General features: G+C 45.2%; 6 protein-coding genes across 7 annotated transcripts in view; 3 read left to right on the forward strand and 3 right to left on the reverse strand.

Annotated features, from left to right (window-relative positions):
* Window positions 1–4,055, reverse strand: part of LOC111066912 (fatty acyl-CoA reductase wat) — a 31,607-nt gene extending 27,552 nt beyond the window's left edge. Inside the window, exon 1 of the mRNA XM_022355860.2 lies at window positions 3,524–4,055. The gene's annotated coding sequence lies outside the window, so the exon portion shown is untranslated. The remainder of the gene's footprint in view (window positions 1–3,523) is intronic.
* Window positions 4,056–4,213: 158 nt separating this feature from the next.
* On the forward strand, window positions 4,214–8,541 carry LOC111066913. Of its 2 annotated transcripts, none has more exons than XM_022355862.1 (3): window positions 4,214–4,230; window positions 7,955–8,272; window positions 8,329–8,541. In XM_022355862.1, the coding sequence occupies exons 2-3, from the start codon at window positions 7,973–7,975 to the stop codon at window positions 8,479–8,481; spliced, it is 453 nt and encodes a 150-aa protein (XP_022211554.1). In that variant the 5' UTR covers window positions 4,214–4,230; window positions 7,955–7,972; the 3' UTR covers window positions 8,482–8,541. The 2 variants fall into 2 exon arrangements, with proteins under 2 accessions (XP_022211554.1, XP_022211553.1); XM_022355861.1 differs by lacking the exon at window positions 4,214–4,230 and adding an exon at window positions 7,829–7,894.
* Window positions 8,542–9,444: 903 nt separating this feature from the next.
* Window positions 9,445–12,828, forward strand: LOC111066852 (SCY1-like protein 2). The gene is made up of 6 exons (XM_022355770.2): window positions 9,445–9,685; window positions 9,755–10,354; window positions 10,413–11,288; window positions 11,357–11,576; window positions 11,645–11,827; window positions 11,893–12,828. The coding sequence occupies exons 1-6, from the start codon at window positions 9,559–9,561 to the stop codon at window positions 12,425–12,427; spliced, it is 2,541 nt and encodes an 846-aa protein (XP_022211462.2). The 5' UTR covers window positions 9,445–9,558; the 3' UTR covers window positions 12,428–12,828.
* Window positions 12,829–13,416: 588 nt separating this feature from the next.
* On the reverse strand, window positions 13,417–14,951 carry LOC111066855 (beta-1,4-N-acetylgalactosaminyltransferase bre-4). The gene has a single exon (XM_022355774.2). The coding sequence runs from the start codon at window positions 14,789–14,791 to the stop codon at window positions 13,823–13,825; it is 969 nt and encodes a 322-aa protein (XP_022211466.2). The 5' UTR covers window positions 14,792–14,951; the 3' UTR covers window positions 13,417–13,822.
* A 153-nt stretch (window positions 14,952–15,104) lies between these two features.
* On the forward strand, window positions 15,105–17,550 carry LOC111066853 (probable cleavage and polyadenylation specificity factor subunit 2). The gene is made up of 2 exons (XM_022355771.2): window positions 15,105–15,351; window positions 15,406–17,550. The coding sequence occupies exons 1-2, from the start codon at window positions 15,203–15,205 to the stop codon at window positions 17,528–17,530; spliced, it is 2,274 nt and encodes a 757-aa protein (XP_022211463.1). The 5' UTR covers window positions 15,105–15,202; the 3' UTR covers window positions 17,531–17,550.
* Window positions 17,551–17,553: 3 nt separating this feature from the next.
* Window positions 17,554–19,683, reverse strand: LOC111066854 (pre-mRNA-splicing factor Slu7). The gene is made up of 4 exons (XM_022355773.2): window positions 18,907–19,683; window positions 18,619–18,847; window positions 18,375–18,558; window positions 17,554–18,308 (listed from the first exon to the last, which is right to left on the reverse strand). The coding sequence occupies exons 1-4, from the start codon at window positions 19,505–19,507 to the stop codon at window positions 17,589–17,591; spliced, it is 1,734 nt and encodes a 577-aa protein (XP_022211465.1). The 5' UTR covers window positions 19,508–19,683; the 3' UTR covers window positions 17,554–17,588.
* Window positions 19,684–21,246: the final 1,563 nt, after the last annotated feature.

A 21,246-nucleotide genomic window follows, 5' to 3' on the forward strand; every position in this document is an offset into this window, starting at 1 on the left:
AACGTTTCACGTTCGTTCGCTCAACGATGCCATAGCACTCTCTGAACGATCCAGCGACGATTTGCTTAGAATGCGACAACCGCCAGGCCCCAAATAAAAGCCAAAGTGCTGACCTTGTCAATGGCTACTGGCTACTGCTGGCTCCGGCTCTGGTTGTGGCTCTGGTTGTGACTCTGACTGTTGCTGCTAAATCTCGAGTGGTTTTCCTTGTGTTTGATTTTTCAATTTTTGCATCACAAAGCGAGCACGAACACACACACACACACACATATACAGACAGGTACACACAATTGCATTTGAAAGAAGAAAAAAAGATTTGTAGTAAGTGCAACGATTTACAGTTGGTAGAAACAAATTGGAAAACACTTTACGTGCAATATTATACCCGTATGTATTTTGCTTATTTTTTAGAACTAGATTCACATTCGTCTGTGTCTGCGTCTGTATCTATTAACCCACAATTAAATCACATTCAATTTAGATCAACTGTCTGTCCGTCCGTCCGTCCGTTGGTCTATCTGAACGAGGCTCTCGAATATGTGTAGCTGGAATTTTGAAATTATATCTTGTACAGCAGGCAGTTGAATATTTAATGAGTGTCACATGAAACACATCAGAATTGCTCTTCCAAAATATAATTACAGAAATTAAATGAAAAATATGAAATTCAATGTGCATAATGTGCCCCGACATGAAATGTTCTACATTTGTTCCACTCACAATTTGGGGCTCATTTTTGGCAGCCATTTGATTCTAATTTGTGTTGGTTATATAAGAGTTAGTCAGGCACATAAAAAGCAGATACATATATGTAAATTCCTCCTTGAAAACTTAATTCACAATTCTTCAACGTTTAAATTGAGATGTTCTCAGGCAGATTCAGGGTCAAATGATGAAGATATTTATGCATAAAGCATTACTTATGTATTGCATGTCTCGGGGCGGCATCGCATACCAAATACAATACAAGTCTTGTACAAGCCGTAAGAAGGCGGCAAATGGCTAACGAAATGTGGCCAAGAGCTGCTTTGGCACTGGCCAAGTCGAAGCTGAAGCTGCTTGGCAATATTCGCGCATTTATCGATTGCAAATCAATTTCATACAATTCCACATCTCACGTAACTTTTGGCCCGACTCTGGCTCTGTCTCTGACTCTGGCTCTGGCCAGACTCTGGGGTTGGTTCCTTCTCTGACTCTGGGCCTGGCAGTGCTCCCTTCTCCCCGTCTCCCCATCTCCCCATCTCCGACTCGCGTGTGCAATGCATTGCTGCCGGATTACCCGATTAATGCTGCCTGCATACAAATTGGCGCATTTACGTTCGTATGGATCGGTGCTCAGGTGAGGCGCATCCACAAGATACAGACACGCGCCTGCACTCGTTAGCAGAGCGCGTCTGGGCATTGGTTTTCCTTTGGCATTCAGGTAGCACCAGGTAGCTCGAAAATTGCATAAACAACAAACCAAATGAAAACTGCAATGCTAAAAGGGGTGGGAGAGGGGCACGAGCAAAAGTAAGCTAAAGGTTAGGTGCGAAATATAAACTACACCCTCGATATGTGAATGCAAATTTAGTTTTTGATTTTCGCATGCAAATGGCCCGCATGGCGTGGCATAGCATGGCACGGTAGGACATTGTCGAGCACTTAAACTTATCCACGGGGCAACGCAACTGTCGCCCCGGCAGCCAAAAAGCTTCCGGAAAATCCTAATCAGTATGACTGGCACTGGGCCAGTGCCCGTACCAGTGTGCCCCCTGCAACAGCCATGGCAGAGCACAGAGAGGATGCCACCGAGGTGACAACATAAGCAGACTTTTCGCGGGATTTGTCAAATATTTGCGCTACGTTGCGCTCATTCCTTTAAAAAAAAAAGCACACACCAAAAGGAGAACAAAAAACTGCAATGTCCCAATCCACAACGAATCCTACTGTGAGGGGGAATCTCCCCATTTTTTTGGGTGTATGTGTATTTTTCACGCCTCTTCCAAGGAGAGAGCAAACTTTTATTATTATTTCACATTTTTTTTTTGGTTTCTTTTCGCTCCCCACACAGTTCAAAAAGTTTAATGCTATTTGACTTTGATTCAATGTTTGCATTGTGCCCAGGCACATCATCGATTATTTTTCGCTTGACGCCTCGCGGCCCACGCCTTCCCACCCACAACCCACCCCGCAGATCCGAGTTCAGTTGTTGTTTGTGGTGGACAAATGAAATATGTTGGACTGCCCGAATATCCGAATAGCCTCCATCCACACTGACAATCCAAATCACAAGCACTGACACTGGGCACTGGGCACTGGTGCGGGTACGGGTACGAGTATTTTGATAAATTGCGAATTAATTGAATTGCTATGACATGAAATTTAGCAGGGATTTCATATGCAATAATTAAAGAGTTGTCAGCATGGGAATATATGTACACATATATGTACGTCCGAATGCCACTGAATGATAATTGAGTTTTTTTCCGTGCCAAGTTTAGAATTAATAAACTAATTGCTGGAAGTTGCAAAAGGTTGATTGGCGATTGTTTGCTTCACATAACAGAATCTATCAAAACTTTCCAGACTAAGCTGTAAGAAATGCTAGTACAAACATATGTATATGTATTTTAATTTCCACCTGAAAATAAACAGTAATGTAATCTGCTTTAACTGCATGTAAATTTTAATTTTATCATTTCCCCTTTAAACCATTTTTGCCAATTAATTTATTGAATCCTTAAAGCCCTGTCAAACATTTATTTAAATGTTGTTCTACATATAAGTGCGGTAGTTAAAGCTTTACAAAAATACATCAAAATGGAACCAGAAAGTAAAGCAGCTCTTTAATTTCACGGCGCAATAAAAAAAACCTTCAACAAAAACCTATTACAAATATTCAACAAATCTACGTAATTGATTTTAGAATCTTTGAAATTTACAACCTGAAAGCGTGACAAATTTCAATTAAAGCTTTTGAAAGGTCCACAAATTTGTGGATAGATCTTATTTCTTTTAAAACCAACACCGCAATCCGATAATTTAGATATTGATCCCAATAAGCATTGCATATGACCCAGAAATAGGTGGTTTAATCCAACTGAATTGCATTTTCTGTGGGTTGGGCTCGTTGAAACTCGTTTGGCATAAACAAAATAACGTAATAATACTCGAGGCGAGCCGAGCCATGTGTGATTATCGATTCTTTGTAGTCTCCTCGACTCTCATTGCAGACTCGAAACAATGAATTATTTCCCAATTGTGGTGTTTGTGTATAAAATTTGGAAAATTCATTGAAATTTCACACATTATTTTTTTTTGGGCCTATACTACAACTACTATGTAGTGGTGTGTGTGTGTTTGTGTGTAGCTGTTGGTTTGGTCTCTCTCCTTGCCAGAGCGAATCCAACTCGTTTTTTTTGGGTATTTTTGTTTTTTTTTAGAAAGCCGTTGTCGTACGTAATAGTAATAGCATTTGTCATACGAGTACGAGTACGAGAGCAGATTGCTATAATCCAATCCCAGGTAATTGAAGACTCACCAATTTTCTTGCTCGCTCGCTGCCTGCCGAAGATCCCACGCCCACCGACGGAATGGATTTCGACAAAAGGCTAAACAAATTATTTGTATTTGTATGTGGGCTTCGTTAATCTGCCACTCGGAATCTTCCTCTCGTGTTTCGCTTGCCGTATTTGTGGCTGGTAATGTTTTTTTTTTTTTTTTTTGTTGGTTTTCTTTTTGTAATTTTTGGTTTTGTTCACTTTCGAAATTTTGTCAAACGGTTTTTACGCTCTTGCCGCACGCAATGTTGCACAATCTCTATGGTAGTATCGAAAAAAACCAATTCCAAAAATTGCGGCTGGCAATGCCAAAAAATTTTCAAAACAGGTTGACAGGGGGGGGGTGACTGAGCGCGCGCGCACTGATCCGAACCGATCCAAGTGGAGTCCCGAGCTTGGAAAAACCAACTAGGAATTTTCCAGAAAACGAGAGGAGTACGAGGTACTAAGAGTACGAGCGACGATCAACGATACGCGTTCCAGAACCGCGCTCCTAGGCAGACGAAAACAGACTCAGCTCGAGCGCGGCTTGCAAAAACCACAACACCTGATGACGCCCGATGATGACGGCGGCGGCGGCGGTGACGGTGGCTCAGCGATTCGGCGGCTCGACGTTTCGGTGGCTCCAACAGTCGCAGCAGCGTCGTCAGCGTTGACTGCAGCGCAAGCGCAGCGGTTTTAGTAGGCGGTAAGCCAAGCAGAGCGCGCAGAAGCAGCAGTAGCGACACCAAAAATCAAATTGAGTGGCGCTTTTATTTTTTGGTGGAGAGAGAGAGTACGGGCCTCAGCTATATCCGAGAATATTTGATACAGGATACAGGATACAGGTCTAAATTCGAAATTTATATAATTAAAAGTTGTCCAAGCAAAAACTATTCAAATGAAAGAGAAAGGAATGCTGCCAACAAGAAAAATCTTGAATAGAAAGCCGTTTGGTGTTCTATTGTTATTGCATTAAATATTTTATGGTGATAAGTTTTAATTATATATAGCCTAAGCCTCTACCAGTATGTAGAATATCCTAGATACTTTAGCAATGTCTCAATTATTTTTCCATTCAGTAATAGACAGACTAAATAAAATCTTCTGCAAATAATTCGTAGGAATTCATGTGTATTAATTCATCAATAAACCCTTCTGCGCCACCATTACAGGGTAGTATTAGCTATGGAAAATTTATTAACTGCTAAACTTAAACTTAAACTTAAACTTCAACCCAAGAATCAGACCTGTTCACATTTGATCTGTGGCCTGCGTGAAAAAAAATGGAGAGGAGGAGTTGAACCTACACGGACCTTAAATTGAGTCATCGCCAGTGCAATCGACATCCGTTCGGGCCATTCCAATCCTACTTGGCATGCCTGCATCGTTCTGCCCGGAGACGTCGTTCGACGTAGTTCGCTCATAAATTTTGCATTTGCTGTGTGATTTTCCTTTTTAGACGCGACAAGATTTCACTGATTTTGCCTCTGTCTGCTTATAATATATCAATACATAAGCATTCTACTTCTACAGTGGGTACGTATGCAGTACGTACGAGTATTCCACTCATTCGCCCGGTTCTTAACGTTGTTTTGTACTTGTATCAGAGGTCCGCCATCAATCACGTAATTCCCAGCGTGTTTTGTAGCCATCCCATCTATATCTTGGCACTGTATCTTCTCACAGTGAACAAAGGCAGTCAACAAACGCAAAAACGAAAAACCAAACCAAAAACCCAAAGCCGCAGCAAACACACACAAATCTACGGAATAAATGATGTTTGAAACAAAAGGCCCATTAATGACAAATATAAAGTAAGAAAAATAAAAAATATTTTCAAGTCTGTCAGTGCATATTAATTATGCCCTCGCCCCCATCAAAGGGTACTCAAGTGCACACTTCTGTAGCCGATCCGATCTGGTTCAGCTCTCCACAGACACCACTTTGGCAAAGACTCGCACACGTTCAAAATGATTTACATATCATTGGCACAATTAAGTACTTATACGTACATCAAGTTTTTTGGGAGTTCAAAGTACGAAAGTATATATTTATTATACCTACGAGTATGTCGAAATTCAATACGTGAAATGATTTCTTCCAGATCATTCGATTTTTAATTAGGCATCGCCATTAATTATTTATTACCTATTGTGGCTTGGCTTATTATTCAGCCCATTCCACAAGAGAGTTTTATATTAGCCTCTTCTCAATTCTAACATTAAAAAAAATAATTCAATATACAATGTACATGTAGAATGACATTCTCCCAAGACTTGATGCAAATATACTCGTGTTTACAATAAACGCAAACGAGTTTGTTTTTGTGAAACAAACATAAAAGTGTGTAATAAAAATCGTTCAGCGAAAGTTGACCTTCACTTAAGAACCAAATCCAAACGGCAAATATCAAATCCATCTAAATGGTTGCATACCACAGACACAGAATTGGCCAGCTTCAGCATGATAATGGCCAAAAGCAACTTGCATAGTCATTCTGGTTTTTACCATACTCACAGCCAATTCTGACAAATCAACAAACAAATACGAGTACAAGCAACAAAAGTGCCAAGCCAAAAGAAATCAAAGTCAATGTCTACGTATAGAAGCTGCAAATCCGAAAGGTAATTGCCAAGGCAATTTTTCGGTGAGGGGAGACTCGAATCGAAATTCGCTCGTCACTGCATAATTATCGGAGATGTCGGAGCGTTGAGAGGACTACGCGACGGCTAGTTGTGGGTAATTTGCCGTTCCTGGCGTGATTTAGTATTGACTCTTGTGTGTCAGGCTCCTTGATTTATTTTATGGCTGAACGCGAGCTCCCAGCAACCACCAACCTCCCCACCCTCCTTATAAAAATATCAGTCACGATAGAACGCAAAAATTACCAGCACATTGGCTGGAAAGTGTGTGTAGTATGTGAGGTGGAGTGGTGCGGTGGAACACATCGACATGGATGAACGAAGCGCAGCCCATTGAAATTCAGAGCGGGTTCAAAGACGGTCGGCCACGGCAACAAATCGTGCAAACAACAACTCACCGAATTGCATAGAGCAACATCTTCATGGTGGGGTTATACGTACGGGGATTTCGTTTGGGGAGACCAGAGCTGGTGGCCGGGATAGCGATAAAGTCCCCAGCAGTGCCCCCGTCCCAGTGGCTAAAGCGATTCAGCTAAATGCATTCGAGTGCTTTATTGATTGGGTTTCGTGTGTGTGTTTGTGTGTGTGTTTGCCAGAGCAAAAAGTATAAAATCTATTAATTTTGCTGTGGGGATAAGCAAATGCATCTCAAGTGGCTCTCAGTGTGGCACTGACAGTGGCAGCGGCAGGCCAAGTCTCTCGGCTGACGTCGACACGGCCGAGACGCGGACACGGACACGGACATGCGGCTGTTGATGTTGTTGTTGACAGGTGTTGACAGTGCAACGAGCCATTAATGAAAACATGGAAATGTTTAGCCAGTTAGTCAGACAGTTTAGAGTTCAATCTGACTAACTGATACTGGAAATGGCCCCAAAACAGAACCGCCAAATCACTTGAACTTTGTCACCAGCACCGGCCACTGCTTGACATTCAACTCGACTCATGAATTATTCCTACAAAATTTTGTACGGGTGCATGCATCATATTTGGGGCATAAATTAAATGCCAAAATGATTGGACAGCACCCAAAAAATAAAACAAATAAATTCACAAAATACCCCTGAACTTTTTTCTCACTAAAACTTGACTTCCGACTTTGGTGCGATTGTGTGTCTTTGATTTGCGTAATAATATTTGAATTGAGAAACAAAAGGGGGGAAACAACACCCACAACAATTAGCCAAGTGTTGCGGGTGTTGGCATAGGGCGAAAACTCTTTCCCTGATCTGAGCAATGCCAAAGTGCAGACAGACACTCGTTAAAGCCAAGTTAACGCAACTGTGACTAAAATGCAGAAGCCTTTAAATAATAATTACGCGATAATGGCCACAAAGGTCAGATGGAAACACTTAGTCAAGGTACTACGAAGTATTTACTATGTATTATGGCGCAGAAGTTTGAATAGTTAATAGATTGAATAAATTGTTTAACATTGTCGGAGGTTGAGCTAAAAATACACTAGAATAAATGTGCACCAAGCCTTTTCTATGATACTCAAACGAGAGGCTAGCAGAATGGTCAGCTAACGAGAACTAAATTGATTGATTGATCGCTAATGTATAAAATTCTATATATATATATCCACGATTATTATATCCAAATGCTGATGGGGGGCAAACAAAAGCGTGTAGACCGTGTTAAACATCCCACATAAACCATTTCGCCAGCATGAGGAGAGTGCTGGCCATTTTTCTGTTCCATCTGCTCTTGGAGCATTATCACAGCGTATTAAATGGAGTTATCAAAGTGAAGAATCAGTAATATTTTGCATCTAAATCATTCCAGGACGCTGTGATATTCAAGATGACGAATGCCGTCTGCGAATCGTACAACAAATCCTGGGTGGAGTTCAATGTTTGCCGCTTGAGGGCCGTCAGTCGGAACAAGGTTTGCTTCAATGTGGATGCCATGCTGCACCATCCGGTCCACAATGTGTTTGTCAAAGCGCAGCTCATGAAGCGGGCCAACGGCTACAAGCCCTGGCTGTACAAGGTCAACTTTGATGCCTGCCAGTTCATTAGAAGGCGCAACAGTGCATTGGTTCGCATAGTTTGGGAACTGTTCAAGGAGTACTCGACGATAAATCATACATGTCCTTATGTGGTGGGTCATGCAGGAATTGTTTTTCGTTAGGAAACTCTATAAGATTATTTTTACAGGGCCTGCAGAGGGTCAAGGACTTCTATTTGAGATCTGAAAAGCTGCCAACGCCCATACCAACGGGCGATTATCTGCTGCTCATCGAATGGGTGTTCAACAAAAAGCCGCAGGCTGCCACAAATGTTTACTTTACCTTCGTGGAGGATCTATGAAAGAATAGCACGTGGCTTTGTCAGTCATTTGTCATTAATAAAACTGTTTAGTAGCGCGTTTTCCACATTAACAAATCACATGGAGATCTTCTCTTTTGATTATAGTTAATAATTAACAAAAGCAGGGCATATAACCAAAATCAGAATCAGTCAAGCCTGAAATATTTGTGTAGTGGGTGCTGGAGCACAGCATTCCACTTAATGGTAACAACATCGAACGAATACAAATTATGTACTTAAACAAATTTCCTGGGGGGCCTGATCTTTGTCAACAAAGACGCGGTGTATATAAGTGCAGGCTATAGAAAAATAATTGCCAATTACAGAGATTTAAAATTCAAGTTCCGTTTGCAGGAAAAAATAACAAAAACTGCCTAAACCCGACGATGTACAACAAACTGACAATTTGAATGCGCATTTAAAAAGTTTCGCATTAAACAACACTGCGTTACGTTATAAGTTTTACCGCTCTCTGTTAACTTACAGCTTAATCATATTCCTTGATTTTGATATTCCGTTTAATATTACTAGCTAGTTGGCCCTCTCAACCCTAAACAAACAATCTTATCCGATAGATAAATAAATTTTCTACACGATTGAAGTTTTCAGAAGTCCTTTTTATTGGAATATTTACATATTAAGGTTCAAACAAAAACAAGATAAAACGAATGTGACGTCGTTTTTTGTGGCGTTGCCAGACTCGTGCAATTCGTAGTTGCTGCGGGCTGCTATTTACTTGATACCGATAATTTTTTTTTTTCTTCGATACCGATAACTGCGTTTCATTATTTCATTGATAGTTTCATTATTTCATTGATAATTTCATTTTTTTTTCTTTGATAACGATAACTGCGTTTCATTATTTCATTGATAATTTCATTTTTTTTCTTTGATAACGATAACTGCGTTTCATTATTTCATATATATATATATCGATATATGGCGACACCTCTAGTCGGACTATCGGCCATCACTAATTATTATTGATTACTAAAACAAAAAGAATTTTAGCAAAAAATAATTTTGCAATAACTTCCGGACCCGTGGCTGCTGCAAAATCACACATATCTAGGCAGGATGGACATGATAAACAAATTCTACTCGTCAGCAGTGCACACGGTGTCCACGCTGTCGGGTGTGCTGCCCGGCAACAACGTAACACGGGAGTACGAGGTCCTGGAACAGGTGTGCACCGCCGGAGTGGGTGAGTGGGTGTGGTGGGGTCAGCAACGTTAACAGATTGAGGCTTATATCACATCCTACACGTACACAGGTCTTATGTGGAAGGTCTACAATGGCTACAAAAAGAGCACAAAGCAGGAGGTGTCTGTGTTTGTGTTCGAGAAGAAGGTCCTGGAACGCTGGTCTAAGGACGACAGAGAGACAATGCTGGAGACACTGCGACGTGGCGTGCAGCAGCTGACCAAGATCCGACATCCGCATGTGCTGACTGTGCAGCATCCGCTCGAGGAGAGTCGCGACTCGCTGGCCTTTGCCACGGAGCCGGTTTTTGCCTCCCTCTCGAATGTCGTCGGCGATTCCGTGCGCTCCGAGAAGAAGCTGTACGATGTGGAAATACGACACGGTCTGCTGCAGCTGTTCGACGGCCTGCAGTTCCTGCACAACGACGCCAAAATCGTTCACCGCAACATTAGCGCCGAGACGATTGTGATCAACAAGAATCGCAGCTGGAAGTTGTTTGGCTTCGATTTTTGCATAGCCAATCAGCCGGCAACGGATGGCACACCGCATTGGCCTTGCCGGGAGTACACCACATCGCTGCATGTTCTGGCCCAGCCCAGTCTGGAGTACACGGCGCCAGAGCTGGCCCTGAACAGTGTGAATACCCCGGACAGTGATCTCTTCTCCTTGGGTTTGTGCAGCGAATGATCACAAAGGCATTGCTTTAATCTCCCCCAAATCCCTTTCAGGCGTGCTCATCTTTACGATTTACGCGGGCAAGCCTCTGAAGATGTTTGGCAGCGACTACAGTGGCTTCAGAAGATACTGCAACGAATTGAATCAGCGCAAATATCCAGCCATGAACACAATTCCCAATGAGCTGACGGAGAGCCTGAAGGCGCTGCTGCATCCCAGCGCCAGTTTGCGGCCCAAACTGCACGAGCTCAAGCAGATCGTATACTTCCAGGATGTGGGCGTGAAGACGCTCAGCTATCTGGACTCCCTCTACCAGTGGGACAATCTGCAAAAGTCCAAGTTCTACAAGGGTCTGCCGCAAATCATTCCTACGCTGCCGCACCGCGTGAATCTCCACTCGATTTTGCCCTATCTGGTCAAGGAGTTTGTCAACTCGCCAATGATTCCGTTTGTGCTGCCCAATGTCCTACTGATAGCTGAGATGAGCAGCCAGCGGGAGTACTGCGATCACATACTGCCCCATCTGAAGCCCATCTTCAAGCTGACGGATCCCATACAGATTCTGCTGATATTCATGCAGAAAATGGATCTCCTGCTGAAGCTCACACCCGCAGAGGAAGTGAAGCAAAGTGTGCTGCCGCTGCTGTATCGGTCTCTGGAGTGCGATATGCCGCAGATCCAGGAACTCTGTCTGGCCGTCTTGCCCACATTCTCCACGCTGATCGACTACAATGCCATGAAGAACTCGGTGCTGCCGCGCATCAAGAAACTTTGCCTGCAGAGCAGCAATGTCTCGGTAAAGGTCAACTGTCTGATATCCATAGGCAAGCTGCTGGAGAACCTCGACAAGTGGCTGGTGCTAGACGAGATTCTGCCATTCCTGCAGCAAATACAAAGCCGCGAGCCGGCCATTATCATGGGCATCATTGGTGAGAGTCCAGAGTGTAGACCCGAAACGTGTTCCCCCCCAACTTATTTTCTTTGTTCGTTTCCCAAGGTATCTATAAAATTGCCATGACCAATACAAAGCTGGGAATAACCAAGGATGTGATGGCACACAAGTGTGTGCCATTCCTGGTGCCTCTCAGCGTGGAGAATGGCCTGACCATTGCTCAATTCAATACGATAATCGCATTGATCAAGGAGATGCTGGGCCGTGTGGAGCAAGAGCAGCGCGAAAAGTTGCAGCAACTATCCACCATCCAGCGAGACAATAAGTAAAATCAGATCATCAGCTTTTCCTTTGGAAGGCCTTAATTGAAATGCTTTTTTTTTTGATTTACAGACCCAAAGATGCTTCCGAGATATTGGCTAATGAACTGGAGAGCAGCACAATTTCCCCTAGCGCCAGCAATGGCAACAAAAACAACGATGACATGTTCTCCGGCTTTACAGTGGGTCAGTCACCAGGCGCACCAGTGACTGCAGCCAGCACCCTGGAGCCCATGAAGACAAGGGAACAGCTCAAGTAGGAATCAGCAGACCAGCACGAAGCAGTGAAAACTCAAGAACCCCCTCCCTTTGCTATTCCAGAATATCGCACAATACAATGAACATGCCAGCCGTGGCGCCCACACTGTCCGCAGCACCCACAGCAGCAGGAGCAGCAGCAGTCGCCTCCAAGCCAGACATTCTCTCCTCGCTGATGCAGAGCAACCTGAGCAGCCTGGCACCAGCTCCCAGTACCAACAATGGCTGGCACAGTGCCAATCCGCTGGTCATGAACCATCAGCTCGCATCACCGCAGGCCAGCAACAATAACTTCTCATCGCTGGACAACCTGGATCCCTTTGGAAGTGGAAGTGGTGGCGCCCCAAAGCCAAGCAATATGAACGGTGCCAATATGTACACGCTGCAGCAGCCGCAAGTGAACTATATCTATCCGACGGGCTACAGCTTGAACAGCATTCAGCAGCAGCAACAGCAACAGAGTCTGGGCATGAACAAGGCGATAATGGCGCCACCACCCACACTATTGCCGCAGACACAGACGCAAATGATGCACGCAACGGATAGCCAGAACCTCAATGCACTCTCCCAGCAGGACATACTTAGCTTCTTGAACTAGACACAGTCGTAGCCAAATTAACCAATTCCATATATATCTAATATACATCAATTTACCTGTACGAATGTGTCCCATGTGTGTGTGTGCGCGCGTATGTTTAAAAAATTTTAAATTATATATGTATGTATTATGTACTTAGATTTTAACGCAGGTGGGTGTGAGGTGAGGTCCTATTGGTCCGATCCGCCCGCCTGCTCGTTGTCACATTCCACAACGCTATCGATATCAAATGTGAAACGAATGCATGTAGCAATAATTCTAGTATATTATTATTATAATTGTTAGCTAGACAAAAAGCCAACCAACCAACTATCCATGTACTTGTCCCCCCTACCGGTGCATTGTGCAATTGCTCCTTAATTATATTTTACAAAATATATTGCAACGAGTCGACTATCTTGCCATTCCAGTCGTCTGAAAGAGGGGAACTCACTAAAATCGAGAACGATTTAACTGCTGCTTTACTTACCGCAGGGCTGCCCGATCTATGCGAAATACGCAATGGGTCCATCCTTCTTTGCAGCCTCCATGCCTGGCATCTGTATGGAATGCGTAGCGAGTCCATCCAATGTCATCCTGACCAAATTTCCGCCTTCCAGTCCTGTGCAGATCTCATTATTGTGCGCTATGAGACACTCGGGCCCGAAAACGCGATCCTCCAGCAGACGCTCAGCGCCATCCAGGCGATGGTTTGGCTTTAGAACACCTTCCAGCACCTTTGGTTTGGTTATACTTCAGGGTGCAGAGTCAAACGTGTAATAATGCTGATCTATATCTAAATGTAAAACTTACAAGAATTTGGTGAAGGGGAACGTGGTTCTAGGCTAGTTCCTAAATGTTCCAACCAAAGTAATGAACATTGCTTCAAAAAAAAAAAGAAACAAACGAACGAAAGCAAAGTTCTAATGACTCAAAAAACTTTAACAGGAAAAAGAAATGTAATCGAATTTCGATTTCACTTGAATGATTTATATTACTTTCCTGGGAAATTCCATTCAACAAACAGTTTGCACATTTATTCATTTACTTTTGGCAGATGCAGAGCGTGGTGCTTAATCATGATTATTCAGCATAGTCTTAAGTATTCAAGGATTTTCACATTGTACTACTATTTCCATAACAGCTTTGTTTCCCGTCTTAGCCTAATGAGTGGAGATATCACGATCAAAGTAGCTAATCTCTTGATAAACTATCTAAAACTATCTATGTATCTCCCAAATCTAAAACAATTCAAAATGCCAGCCACTAAAACAGTGCGACTAACTAGCCAACAAGCCCCCTCTCCTGGGTGGAGTAACTATCCACTGGGCACACCCTATTTCGTCCTAGTTCTAGTCTTAGTACCCTAACAAATGGTTAAAAGCTAAAAGCTAATTAACAATACTGAGTCGCCGCTCAGGTCTCCACCAGAATGTGCGTGAACAGGCTGTGCATCCGTCGTTCCACCTCCTTGTAGACCAGCGTGCTGAGGCCATCCATGTGCTGCCGCAATTTAGCGGCTCGAAGGAGTGCCACACGATTCGAATTGGGCTGCTCCGGCTTGTGCTTCAGCATCGTGTATTCACTGTACTCCGGTGCAAAGCGGCAGATGCCAATTGCCTCGGCCATTATACGCACATAAAGATCGTCGTCTTCGCCGCCCCAGCCATGGTAGAGATTGGACATTCCGTTTATCTGCTTAAACTGCTCGGTTGTTATGGACACCACACCGCCAAACAGGCCTTGGTAGGGCAGGTGGAAGCGCCAGTGGTCCAGGGCCGAGCACATGTGACGCGGCCTCTCCACACAGGCGTACATCTGCGCGGAATTGAGCGGCATGAGATCCACGTCGTGGAGGATGAGGCACGGAAATCCGTACTCGGCCGCCACCTTGGCGCCGATGTTGAAGAGCATGGCGCGGTTGAAGGGCTTTTGGTCGTACTGCTCGACCAGAAAAATTCGATAATGGATCAGTTGCTGGCGCAGATAGTTGTGCATGTAGGTGAGAAAGGCGTGCAGCTGCTTCTCCCGCTGCCGGTAGGGCACAATAATGGCGGTGCTGTACCGAGCCTGACACTGCTCCGGCATGAATTCCCCTCCTGGCCTGATCTCTTCCTCATGCTGCACGTTCTCGTGGTAGTGGGCGCTACCGTACACAAATCGGTTGTTGGCAATGATGTCCGTGTAGGTGCATTCGAACAGCTGCTGCAGGGAGACATTTAGCGTGACCTGCGGCAGCAGCGCCTCCTCTATGTGGTCGACATCGATGTAGTCGTAGTGGGACGCAAACCGGAAGGGCAGCGCCAAGTACACGATGAGCGTAACGATGCCAATGGTCTTCAGCAAGTCATAAGTGTGCAGGCGATACGGGATCCGTAAAATCATTATGTTGGAGCGGGATCAGAACACGAACTCCTCCCGCACAACAGTAACACATATCCGTCAATATTTGTGGATTTTATCAGTAATTTATAAATGGCTCTGGTTATGCAGAATGCACCAGGGCTGCACAGGCACTGAAATAATCAAGCCATGCATTTGTTGTTGCAGCAGATTTCTCCACAATCTGATTCAATAAGTGAAGATACTTGAGATAAAAGGGGTGTCAATTGCTAAATCAACAAACAGATAAGATGCTGAAATGCTTTAAACTGATAAGCTAAGCTAAGCATTGGGCTGGAGTTTTTCGGTATATTCCCGTATTTCCGACACTGTTGTGCAGCCCTGGACCGGCATAGCGCGTTTTGGAGCCAAAATTGGATTCGAGAATTTGTTTATTTAGTTAATTTCCCTAAAATGACTTCAATTATCAAGCTGCACACGATATCGGGGGCAATGGATGAGTCGCCGCCATGCTACATACTCCAGATTGACGATGTGCGTATTCTGCTAGACTGCGGATGGGACGAGAAGTTCGATGCCAATTTCATAAAGGAACTCAAAAGGTGAGTGCCGGCGGTGCAATAAATAAACAAAACATTCTGAATCAATCATTTCAGGCAAGTGCACACGCTGGATGCCGTACTGCTATCCCATCCAGATGCATATCATCTGGGCGCCCTGCCCTATCTGGTGGGGAAACTGGGACTTAATTGTCCCATTTATGCCACGATACCAGTTTTCAAGATGGGACAGATGTTCATGTACGATCTGTACATGTCGCACTTCAACATGGGTGACTTTGATCTGTTCTCGCTAGACGATGTGGACACCGCCTTCGAGAAGATCACGCAGCTGAAGTACAACCAAACAGTTTCGTTGAAGGGCAAGGGCTATGGCATATCCATAACGCCTCTGAATGCTGGGCACATGATTGGCGGCACCATTTGGAAGATAGTCAAGGTCGGCGAGGAGGACATTGTCTATGCCACGGACTTCAACCACAAGAAGGAGCGCCATCTGAGTGGCTGCGAGTTGGACCGATTACAGCGACCGTCGCTGCTCATAACCGACGCATACAATGCACAATACCAGCAGGCGCGGCGTCGTGCTCGCGATGAGAAGCTGATGACGAACATCCTGCAAACCGTGAGGAACAATGGCAATGTCCTCATTGCCGCTGACACGGCGGGTCGGATGCTGGAGCTGGCCCACATGTTGGACCAGCTGTGGAAGAACAAGGAGTCCGGGCTGATGGCCTATTCGCTGGCCCTCCTGAACAACGTGAGCTACAACGTGGTGGAGTTCGCCAAGTCACAGATCGAGTGGATGAGCGACAAGCTGACTAAAGCCTTTGAGGGAGCCCGTAACAATCCCTTCCAGTTCAAGCACATCCAGTTGTGCCACACTCTGGCGGATGTATACAAGCTGCCAGCCGGCCCGAAGGTGGTGCTGGCCAGCACGCCGGACCTGGAGAGCGGTTTTACGCGAGATCTCTTTATTCAGTGGGCCAGCAATGCCAACAACAGCATCATTCTGACAACCCGCACCTCCCCCGGCACCTTGGCCATGGATCTGGTGGAGAACTATGCCCCAGGCAGGCAAATCGAGTTGGATGTGCGGAGGCGCGTGGAGCTGGAAGGAGCCGAACTGGAAGAGTATCTGCGCACACAAGGCGAGAAGATTAATCCGCTGATTGCCAAGCCGGAACCGGAGGAGGAGAGCAGCTCCGAGTCGGAAGATGACATCGAGATGAGCGTCATCACGGGAAAACACGATATTGTCGTTCGTCCTGAGGGGCGTCATCATTCCGGCTTCTTTAAGTCGAACAAACGCCACCATGTGATGTTCCCCTACCACGAGGAGAAGATCAAGTACGATGAGTACGGCGAGATCATCATCCTGGATGACTATCGCATTGCGGATATGAACAACACCGAATTCCCGCCCGAAGAGCAGAACAAGGAAAATGTAAAGAAGGAGGAGCCTGGCACAGGCATTGAACAGCAGGCCAATGGTGACATGGACACCGATGTCCAGCTGCTGGAGAAGCCCACAAAACTGATCAACCAACGCAAAACGATCGAAGTGAATGCACAAATCCAGCGCATTGACTTTGAAGGCCGCTCCGACGGCGAGTCTATGCTGAAAATTCTTTCGCAACTGCGACCGCGTCGCGTCATCGTTGTCCATGGCACGGAAGAGGGCACACAGGTGGTGGCCAAACACTGCGAGCAGAATGTGGGCGCACGCGTCTTCACGCCACAAAAGGGCGAGATCATCGATGTGACCACAGAGATTCACATCTACCAAGTGCGTCTGACCGAGGGTCTCGTCTCCCAGCTGCAGTTCCAGAAGGGCAAGGATGCAGAGGTGGCCTGGGTCGATGGCCGTCTGGGCATGCGTCTGAAAGCCATCGATGCTCCCCCCACTGCCATGGATGTGACGGTCGAGCAGGATGCGGCCATGCAGGAGGGTAAAACACTCACACTGGAGACGCTCGAGGAGGACGAGATTCCCGTCCACAATTCAGTGCTGATCAACGAGCTAAAGCTCTCGGACTTTAAGCAGATTCTCCTGCGTAACAACATCAACTCGGAGTTCTCGGGCGGCGTCCTCTGGTGCACCAATGGCACCTTGGCGCTGCGACGTGTCGATGCCGGCAAAGTGGCCATGGAGGGCTGCTTGTCGGAGGAATATTACAAGATAAGGGAGCTGCTCTACGAGCAGTATGCGATCGTCTAATATTAAATTGTATTCTAATATTATCTGGCTATACTTTTATTTTATTTTACATTGAAATTCACAGAAATTGCGCCATTGGATCTTCGGCGCGTGGTCGCTTCCTTTTCCATTCCTCGATCTCGTCCTCGGTGGGCGCCTTCACATCGTACATGCTGTTGTATGGTCTCTTGCGATCGTCCAGGTCTTCTTGGATATTCTTTTCAGTTGCCGCCGCCTTCTCCTTGGCTTCCTTTTCTTTCGTCTCCTTGCGCTTGCGCTGCTCCTTCGCCTTCTTTTTCTTTTCTCGCTTCTTGGACTTCTTCTTCGACTTTTTCTTCTCACGAACATCTGGCTCCTCCTCCTCTGAGGATGATTCCGAGCTAGGCGCAGAGTCTGCCTCTGAGACGACCTTCCCCGGGGGATCCTCTTGGATTCTGGTTTCGATATCGGCGGGTGTTTCGGGAGGCACTGCAGACGCGGAGCTATCCGCCTGCTGCTGATGGTCCGAATAGCCTTCCGGTTCCTGCATTCCCACGCAGTAGGAGTTCTTGATGAAGGACTTGCAACACTTGTAGCCCCAGCGGCCGGCATTCCAAAAGCTGCCCCACACTGTCGTATGATTGTTGATGTACACGTCCTCCTCGTAGATACTGCGCGCCTTGGGCTTCTCCACGCCCTTGATGACCTTGCCGCTGCGCGAGTACTCAATGTACTCCTCGGTCTGGGCCAGAAGCAGCGACTTGGGCGGCACCTTCAGATGCTCCTCGCCACCATATTTCTCCACAATGTGAGTTTTTGTCTGCAAGCAAAAAGAGGCGCCTGTGATGAAGATATTTCAGCAGAATGATAAAATGGCACGACTTACACTTGACTTGAACTGTTCCTTCTTCTGTTCGTACTCCTTTTGGAGTAGCTCCAGCTTCGTGGGCTCGGCCAGCAAATGGACATCCACTCCCTTGCCATGGGCCTCCCAGGCGAACAGTTGAGCGGTGGCTTGGGCTGTGGTGTCGCCAGAGAAGCGCACAAAGTTCTCCCCGGCAAACTCAGCTCTACAAATAATTTAATAAATTAGAGTCCAATTCATCTACTGATATACCTGAAGCACTTACTCCTCCGCAGGCGTTGCTGGATTCGGATTGTCACGCATAGAGCGAGTCTTGGGGTCATAGTAGGCGGAATTGGGATCCAAATTTCTCAGATATTTCGCTGTATCCTCGCGAATACGCAAATTTCGCACAGTAATCCGCTGCTTGGAGTCCACCTTTGTGCCCGGCATGTCCACTTCGTCGACGTATTTGTCCTCGTTGCCCTCCTCGTCTGAGATCTCCGCATCGGGGTCTGACCAGAGTGCAGAATGTTAGAAGCTATCGATGGAAGTGAGTAACTGATTGACTTACCATTTTTAAGCTTTTCAGCTTTCAGCTGCCGCTTGGCCTCCTCCACTTTTTCGTACTCTTCGACGATCTCCCGGTGATTGGCCGGATCGTAGGAGCTCCAGCGATCGCGTTTCTCATCGTAGTTGATGGAGGCCTCGCTCACGATATGCTCGTCGTGCACCACAATCGATTCTGCATACCTCGCCTGCACCTTGCGCGGCCGCTCCAGGCAATCCTTCTTCTTGTGCGTCATGGCGCCGCAGTTCTCGCAGGCGCCCTTCCGGAATTTGGTCACAATTTTGGTCGTGTCCAGGCCCTTGGGCGCCCGCTTGTCCAGCTCGCCCTGCTCATCCTCGTGCTGTGGCCGCTGATGCTTCAGTGTGGGCCCCTGGGTGCCATAGTACCAGGGCGCGTTCGAAATGTACTGCGGAATGTGCGGATTGATGTCGCGACCCTCCTCATCGACGGCGGCTGGGGCTGTTCCCGCTTTTCTCGCCTCCTCCAACTCCTTGGCCTTGCGCCAATCCTCGCGTGACTTTTTCTTTGGCTCCTCCTCGGCATCCTGGTCAGCTTTGTTGTTTATTATCTGCGAGACGGGAGTACGCACTTGCCCCGAACTCATTTTGGATACGCTCAATTGTTGCTATTTAGTTAGTTTCACTTAAAGTTTTTGCATTCCTTTATTCTGCGTCATTCGAGAAGGCGCGAGACAATTTGTTTTTTCGCTCCACTAAATTAATGTTTAATTTTAAATTAAAACTCTGCTCGCGTCCCAGTGTGACGGTCTCGATCAAAAAAACCCCGACTGACCCTTAGAATTATACCGAAATATACTTTGTCAATATCAAAATATAGCGTAAATATACTGACGGACACGACAAGATGCGTTCGTATTCCTCGATTTTGATATTCCGTTAAATATTACTAGCTAGTTGGCCCTCTCAGCCCTAAAAAAATTATGTTACCCAATTCCTCAATGAATTTTGGTAAGGATTGGCTAGTTTTCAGAACTATTTTTAATGTGATTGTTTAGATAATAGGGTTCAAACAAAAACGGCCAAAGCATAAAATGTAAATGTTGACTAAATGTAACGTCATTGTTGCTGGTCAACCAAGTTTCTTCTATGCGTATAGACTTTTGTATACCTTATTTCCTTTAATTGATGTTAAATTTGTTGTTTCAGGCTGCTTTAAAACATTAATATTGCATTTTCGTTAGATTGAGTTATTTTTTACCTATCTATGCATATGTTTTGTGTTTTATAAATACATTTATCCCGGTTCTGATACCTATTATTGGTACCCATGAGCTACAAAATTTCGTTGATGTCTTTTAATAAGAGACTGAGTAGTTTCTGTATTAATTGGAGCATGAAATTACCAACAATATCTCTATTCTATAATATCCATTTTCCCAAGGTATGCAGATTGTTGCTCATTCCGATCCAAGGTTGCAGAACAATGCTGCTAATTCATTTCCACATGTTGCTGAATTTTTTCCCATACAAATCAAATGTATCAAATCAAATGACGCAACAATGAATCTTCATTCCATACGCGTTCCCGGAAGATACATGTTTCTCACACCACAAAAGTCACCACGAAAATGCTCTCTTCACCTCTGAAAAGAGAGCAAATTTTGAAACGATAGTATATCGATAGTATCGATATTTTTCTGCTAGCCTCTACTATCGATGGTTATGCGACTATCTTGATAGTATCGAGCTGCAGTCGTGACCACGAAAAAATGAGCGTGATTCACTCAACGGTTTTTGCAACACTCGTTTTTATTCTTTGTCCGTGTCCAACACTTTCGTGAATTTTTATCAATTAATACACACACGACACGAAAATCGAGGAAATATTCAACTCAATGCACAACTATTTTCAGGATAGGAAAATGTTGGATACGTGATTTTGTGATTCGCGAAAAGCTAGAAAAAACAAAGAAAATTCCTTGAGATACAGCCAATTTCAACTGTGCAAACAGGGTGCGTGTGCGTGCATCTGTATCCGTGTCTGTGTATCTGTGTGTGTGGGTTCTAGTGTCAAGGCATCCTTAATTTTTTCGCACACATAGCTCAACATTTTTTCTCTAATATACCAACAATAGAGAGAGAAAGAGAGGGAGTGTGAGAGTGAACGACAGAACGAGAGAGCAAAGGTAAGGTAATTGAGGTGTAATGTAATGTAATGTAAACGCGCTCTCTTCTATTTTCTCTCACCCACACCAACGCGCACACTCAGATTCGCCTTCGTTTTTCCCAATTAGAAAATTAAAAATTTTCCAATTGAGTTTTCTAATATTAATCCGGATTTAATGTTAATTCTAATTCTATCCGATGTGGAATCCGGACCTGT

The sequence above is a fragment of the Drosophila obscura genome, unplaced genomic scaffold (genome assembly GCF_018151105.1).
Source record: "Drosophila obscura isolate BZ-5 IFL unplaced genomic scaffold, ASM1815110v1 contig_150, whole genome shotgun sequence".
Taxonomy (NCBI): domain Eukaryota; kingdom Metazoa; phylum Arthropoda; class Insecta; order Diptera; family Drosophilidae; genus Drosophila; species Drosophila obscura.

What these genes read in the sequence shown, in the direction of transcription:
- LOC111066913 (XM_022355861.1), top strand. Translation starts at nt 7,838, where the DNA reads ATGAGGAGAGTGCTGGCCATTTTTCTGTTCCATCTGCTCTTGGAGCAT. An exon ending in TCTTGGAGCATTATCACAGC is followed by an intron (nt 7,895 to 7,954) that starts GTATTAAATGGA and finishes AAATCATTCCAG; the next exon opens with GACGCTGTGATATTCAAGAT. An exon ending in ATCATACATGTCCTTATGTG is followed by an intron (nt 8,273 to 8,328) that starts GTGGGTCATGCA and finishes TTATTTTTACAG; the next exon opens with GGCCTGCAGAGGGTCAAGGA.
- LOC111066852 (XM_022355770.2), top strand. Translation starts at nt 9,559, where the DNA reads ATGGACATGATAAACAAATTCTACTCGTCAGCAGTGCACACGGTGTCC. An exon ending in GGTGTGCACCGCCGGAGTGG is followed by an intron (nt 9,686 to 9,754) that starts GTGAGTGGGTGT and finishes ACACGTACACAG; the next exon opens with GTCTTATGTGGAAGGTCTAC. An exon ending in CATTATCATGGGCATCATTG is followed by an intron (nt 11,289 to 11,356) that starts GTGAGAGTCCAG and finishes TCGTTTCCCAAG; the next exon opens with GTATCTATAAAATTGCCATG.
- LOC111066855 (XM_022355774.2), bottom strand. Translation starts at nt 14,791, where the DNA reads ATGATTTTACGGATCCCGTATCGCCTGCACACTTATGACTTGCTGAAG.
- LOC111066853 (XM_022355771.2), top strand. Translation starts at nt 15,203, where the DNA reads ATGACTTCAATTATCAAGCTGCACACGATATCGGGGGCAATGGATGAG. An exon ending in TTCATAAAGGAACTCAAAAG is followed by an intron (nt 15,352 to 15,405) that starts GTGAGTGCCGGC and finishes CAATCATTTCAG; the next exon opens with GCAAGTGCACACGCTGGATG.
- LOC111066854 (XM_022355773.2), bottom strand. Translation starts at nt 19,507, where the DNA reads ATGAGTTCGGGGCAAGTGCGTACTCCCGTCTCGCAGATAATAAACAAC. An exon ending in AGCTGAAAAGCTTAAAAATG is followed by an intron (nt 18,848 to 18,906) that starts GTAAGTCAATCA and finishes CACTCTGGTCAG; the next exon opens with ACCCCGATGCGGAGATCTCA. An exon ending in AGGAACAGTTCAAGTCAAGT is followed by an intron (nt 18,309 to 18,374) that starts GTAAGTCGTGCC and finishes TTTTGCTTGCAG; the next exon opens with ACAAAAACTCACATTGTGGA.